At 50.9% G+C, this 6,000-nt stretch overlaps 1 protein-coding gene across 4 annotated transcripts in view; it reads right to left on the bottom strand.

Annotated features, from left to right (window-relative positions):
• Window positions 1–6,000, bottom strand: part of YY1 (YY1 transcription factor) — a 33,370-nt gene continuing 27,370 nt past the window's right edge. The window contains exons 5-7 of one of the 4 annotated variants that reach the window (XR_009264913.1): window positions 3,607–5,014; window positions 2,859–2,962; window positions 1–2,726 (exon numbers count right to left, since the gene is read on the bottom strand). Coding sequence is in view for 1 of the 4 variants with exons in the window: in XM_058740731.1 (XP_058596714.1) it covers window positions 4,832–5,014 (183 nt within the window). In the remaining 3 variants the exon portion in view is untranslated. Of the gene's footprint in view, window positions 5,015–6,000 lie in introns of all 4 variants that reach the window. The other 3 variants (XR_009264911.1, XR_009264912.1, XM_058740731.1) reach the window with 3 other exon arrangements.

Below are 6,000 nucleotides of genomic sequence, written 5' to 3'. Positions count from 1 at the left end.
AAAGCTTAACAACGTTATGCGTTTATTATATTTTATAGAGCCATGTTACACATGCGTGGTGCTTCAAACGGAGTTATCGTTAAATGTTTTTCTGGATGCAAAGCCATCTGATGCTTGATGCGGATGCCTTAAATACTATAATATTTCTGCATCTATGACCTATGAGCTAAGGAAAAACCAAGGACAATTCCAGAAATGGCAGAGAACATTTAAGAAAAGATGTACATGAGACACGACGCTAAGTCCTTGAGTCAGGGCCTACGGAAGTTACCAGAAAGTGAATAAAAACAGAATTGTTCTATGAAAATGGCTTGACCAATCACCGTCCGGAGATACTAGAGCCTGGTTAACAGTTACGGATGTCGCAGAAACAAGGTTACTCTGTTCGGTACTGATGCCCCTTGCCCTCCACTATGTGCGCAGACATCGCGTGGCCCCCAGATAGAGCAGCAGACAGAACACAGCGCGGCGCCTGCCCCCTCCCCGCGACATCCCGATGCCGTTTCTCGCGGCACCTGTCTTGAACGAAAAAGCTGTCAACTGGATCAAACTTGCCGCTTTGTGGAAAATCAGTCATCGCGACTTCGATGGAACGTGATCCCGCCGCACCCGCTCACCCTCTGCAGACTCGCAGAACGCTGGTCGGAAACACGGGGAGCGGAGCGGGGTGACCGGCTCGCGGGGAGTCCCGTTTGCCTGCTGACCTAACTAAGGCCGACGTTGCGTTCCAACATTCCCTTCCAGCTGTTGTAAGGGGAGCGGAGGAAGCGCCTCAGCAGTACGCCACCCACCCCCTCCCACCGTCTCTGCACGGTCCCAGCTTAGACATCCTCTCCAGCACCTTCCAGCATCCTCTCCGGCTTGAAGGGACTGCCAGGAGCCTGACGCCGCTGCTCTGAAGGGCCTGCGTTCACACCGTTCGGGCAAGCAGGGAACTTGTGCACAACGTGAGCGGTGACAAAGGAGGCCGAGGCCGGTAAGTCAGGGGGCAGTGGAGGGCGTGACCGGAGCGGCAAGGAAGCAGAGCTTGCAACCTGGGCTTCCTCCCCTGCCTCGGGGGTGAAGTCTGGGTGCTGCCATCACCCGCTGGACTTGACTAATGCCAACAGGAGCCAGGACAAAGGGCTACGAAGTTAGGCGAGTATCCCTGCCCCCTAAGGCTGGGCGTCTGCGGCCATCCAACGACAGGCAGGCTAGGAGGAGGCCTCCCGGCAGGGTCGTGGCGTGAAGGGAACGCCTGTAAACAGCTTCCGCTCTCCCGCTACACCAAACCTCTGGGATCCTTGCTCTTGCTGGTGGTCAGATGTCCAGAAAACAGAAGGAACTTAAGAATCAAAAGAGGAATAACGCACGGCTCTCCTAAGCCGTGCTCGTCTCAGGCCACAGACGGGTCAGACAAGAAATGATGGATTCTCGCTGCCCGTGCGGAGCACGGGCGGGGTCGTCGGGTCTCCGGGAGGGCCAGGGGTCCCTGCGCCACGGACGTACGTTCGGAGGTGAGTGACAGTGGCTAAGTGTGGCTGGGCAGAGCGGGGGCGGCAGTAAAGCCCCCTCACGGCACCGCAACTGCTCAGGCCGACCTCGAATCTCCCTGGGTTCTGGCTGAACGGAAGTGACTCTCCTCTGTGAAGACACCATCTAGAACTCTGCTTGGCAACACTGGCAGGCACCGAGATACTAGGCTGTCAAAGGGCCTTACTTCCCTCAGATCCAGCAAAATAAGTGACATTTAAAAGAACTTGCACATGAAAACCGAATGGGGGGTGGGGGGTGGGGGAAATCTTGATTTTCCTCAAATCCTCAGGCCTTGAATCTAGGCACAGCACACAAACACCACGTGAAACCAACAGCGTGAGTTCAATGTCACCTTGGAAAATAAAGGTCACTCTGGGGTGACGGTTCTTTATACAAATTATTATGCTTCCCCCTGAGCCCCACTACCAAAAAGGGGGGGAAATAATAAGAAATCCAAAAATAGAAAACAACTTCTTGTAAAGTGTAAACTTATCCTCTGGAGTTTTTATATTACATACGCTAGAAACGTGCATTTGTTTCCGCTGGGATGTAAGAAAATAGGTCTATCAGTATTACTTATAAATCAGATTAATCCTCAAGACAAGTGACTCACTGTTAGAACACCACTTCCAATTTTAGTAAATCACATCTTTAGCAAAATTATAAATTCTCACCACAAGCAAAACGGGTTTGGGTTCCAGCCAATGAGAACAAGCTACTCTTAACACCGCCACTCGCGGATTCGTTTCCTACACTATTGGGAACGGAGATTACCGCCAACGAGGAACTTGGGACCTTACGTGGTCTTCAAACCCCCAATCAAAAATTCCCGTCAGCACTGAACTCTGCAGACTGAGAGGTGACACACGGGCAAGGAGTCCCGGGGAGCGACGACGGTTCACTCAGAGCCGAAAGGGGCGCAAGAGATGACCGAGGCATCCCCCAAGGATCAAGGCACAGAGGAAGGGGGACCTCGCTCCACGTGGGAGCCTGGCTTCTCTGTAGGTCACGGCGTGGCTCTTGGGGCTGCTGGCGCGACACAAATCTGTCTTGCCGTGGGTCCCCGGGCGGAAGTCCTGAGGACAGCGCGGGGACCGGGCTCCCGTGTGGCGGCGCTGGGCAGGGTGGGGTGGAGGGGACGAGGCTCCAGACTCCTAACACGGCCACCCCACCAGAGTGGCATTCGGTACGGCCACCCAGAGACTGCTCACCTGAGGGTGGGGAGGGAAGGTACGGGCGTTTCCCGCCACGGGCCTCGGCAGAGGCCTCGGTCCCAGGTCCGGCCAAAGAAGCGCGCGCGCCGGGGCGCGCGGCTCTGAAGGGGACCTCCACCGCGGGCTTACCTCTCTCCTGACTGCCAGATACAGCAAAGCCTGGCTTATCCAGAGAACGGCTGGGGTCTTCTCATTAACTCACTTCCATCAAACTACCCAATGGATAACAGATTCTGAACGAATAAAACAAAGCGTCTGAAGTTAAAATTTTCATTTTATGATTCAGAAGGCACTTCAAAATTCCGGAGAGCCATAGGGTCACTGTCATTAGGTCACCAGCCCTCCTGTGCAGGACCGATGGAGAAGGTGGAAGAGACAGGGCTACCTCTTGGACCTGATGGTGTCCTGGACATCTTGTAAATAAATCTCAGGCATTAGCTAGTTTGTCAATTACCTTGCAGAGTCAAGCCTACAGCACAGAGACACCCGGTGTGTTTGCATTTTGAATACATGGGATTTTGCTGTTATCTTGGCGGCTTATAAAACATTCTCACGAGCCCGATATGGGACTCGAAGTAAAATTCAAAAATTATAATCGTACATTTAGGAGGTCACAACGTGAGAGGTCAAGTACTCACTGAGTACAACTTTCTTAATCATCGCATCACCCTGCCAATCTGCGCTCGGTACCCGGCTGGAAGCGTGACGTTAATAAGCCGCTGGGCACTCAACTGCTGCATCTGCCAGCGTGCGGAGACCCCACCGGACGGGGGGAGCCAAGGCTCTCAAGCCAACAGCCAAGAACCGGAAGCGCTTCCCGAGCCGCGGAGGCGCCCGCTGCCCCCTCTGCTCGCGCCCCGCCTGGTCGCCAGCTTACCTGGAGCGCGCGCACAGGCCGGGGCGCGACTGTTTCAGCCACGCTTTTGCTGGGGGAGCTAAAATCAAAATCCTATCTCCCACGGGTCCGGCTGGGGGTCCTCTGAGGTAGTTCCTTAACTCGGGACGCCTGTCGCCTACTCGCTCTCAGAGCTCAGCGCGCGTAGGAAGGACCAAAACATCTATGTGCTGCTTCAATCACCAGTCACCGTAGCTGAGCGCGAAAGTAAAGGAAACTTCAGTTGCTTTATTTGGCTTCCGATTTCTGGGAGGCTCAAGAATTGGAATTATTCTGGACAACAAAAGGAAATAAGACTGTGCTTACAGAGCTTTCTCTGCCGTATTCTTTCTGTAGGATTGCTGTTTTATTGTTGCCCTTTCTGTTACATGGGCTGTACACATCAGGTGGTAAAAGGTACAATACATTCTACAACTGAGCACCACTTTCTGTAACTGAACAGGCAAAGAGAGTACACTGAACATCAGCATCTGGCAGTATTTTTCGGGAAAAAAAAAGTGACTAAAATGGGTTTAAATTGATTAACACTATTAAATCACATCTAATATTTGGTACTACATGATTCAATACAGCTATACGATACAATTATACAAAATGTGTTAACATCAAAGAATACAACCAAAATTAAGATAGCAAACAAAACCTATAGAACTTTTTTTTTTTTTACAGGAAAATACTTTTGAAGTATGCATGTAACTGCCCATTCTTTTAAAGAAAATCTACTGCAAGCAAAGTTATCAACCTCCAGAAAAATCACACGTAGCATTACTAAGCATATCCCCAAAAAGTGTACAATATGCACACTTGGAAAATACAAAATTAAAAAAATTGTAAGCAACAGGTGAGCTTCGTATTTATAAGAATGTGAAAAGAAGTCCCGTTTTCAGCACTGTTGTATAAAGAATCGTCTTTTGATGCGAAGTTCATGAATTGTCCTCCTGTTGGGACCACACTTTACAAAAACACCGTGTTTTTGAAACGAGATTACAGAGCAAGACAGAGCATCGTAGCCATGTCATCTTATTAAAGTTTGTTTTTTTTTTTTTTAATTTTTACTACTTTATCAAAACATGTCCCTTAGGTGTGTAGGATTCATTTTTAAAATTCTTTCCTAGAAACAATATACAAAGGAGAGGCGTCTTTATTCCCCATCACACTCCTGGAAGATGCTCCCCGGGGTCGAGAAGGGTCTTCTCCGTTCCTCTTCTCACTGGTTGTTTTTGGCCTTAGCGTGTGTTAAGATGTGAGATTTCAGGTTAGTCGACTGAGCAAACTTCTTATTACAGCCGTCGAAGGGGCACACGTAGGGCCTGTCCCCGGTATGGATGCGCACGTGTGTGCGCAAATTGAAGTCCAGTGAAAAGCGCTTCCCGCAGCCTTCGAACGTGCACTGTCCAGGAGAGACCAGAGAGAACCCGCTCAGACTCTGACCAGGCCCCGAGGGCGCGAGCAGCTGGCTGCTGCGCGCCACGGAACGGCCCGCTCCCCTCACCAGACGCCGTTCCCTCCCTGTTCTGGGGAAGCGTGCCCGTCCCGTCACCGGGTAACTCCTGAACCCGCTTCACGACTTATTTCAATACGAGGGAGGAGAAATACCAAGAATCTCCCTCAGTATCATGTTAAGGTGTTCGTATTTCTGTCGATGTTTCAAATAAGAAACTACAAATGAGGGGAGCCCGGGTGGCTCAGGTGGCTAAGGGTCTGACTTCGGCTCAGGTCACGATCTCACGGCTCGTGTGAGTTTGAGCCCGGCATCGGCTCTGTGATGACCGCTCGGAGCCTGGAGCCTGCTTCGCATTCTGTCTCCGTCTCTCTCTGCCCCTCCCCCGCTAGCGCAAGGTCTCTCTAATCTAAACCAACATTAAATAAATCAACAAACAAATGATTAGGAAGAGTTCTGGCGTCAAGTGTCAAAAGCACCATGTTGGGATGCCAGGCTGGCTGTCAGAAAAGCATGTGACTCTCGGTTTTGGGGTCGTGAGTTTGAGCCCCACGTGGGGTACAGATATTACTTAAATAAAAGTTAAATAAGGGGCGCCTGGGTGGCCCGGTCGGTTGAGCATCTGACTTTGGCTCAGGTCATGATCTCACGGTTTTGGAGTTCGAGCCCCGCACCAGGTTGTGTGCTGACTGCTCGGAGCCTGGAGCCTGGAGCCTGCTTCAGACTCTGAGTCTCCCTCTCTTTTCCCCCCACCTCACCCCCTGCTTGTGCTCCATAAGCATTAAAAAAAGTTACAAAAAAAAAAAAAAAAAAAAAAGAACCCCGTTAGAGCTGTATTGCTAGTTCGTTCACTGGTCACGGGTTTCTAAAAAACAAGACAAAACGTTAACTATCCTTATTCTCGTCCGGTAAGATGTCGTGAGTTCCCGGTCGAT

The sequence above is a fragment of the Neofelis nebulosa genome, chromosome 7, assembly GCF_028018385.1.
Source record: "Neofelis nebulosa isolate mNeoNeb1 chromosome 7, mNeoNeb1.pri, whole genome shotgun sequence".
Lineage (NCBI taxonomy): Eukaryota > Metazoa > Chordata > Mammalia > Carnivora > Felidae > Neofelis > Neofelis nebulosa.
Note: the sequence above shows the minus strand (reverse complement) of the source record. Positions and strands in the feature narration are given on the sequence as shown.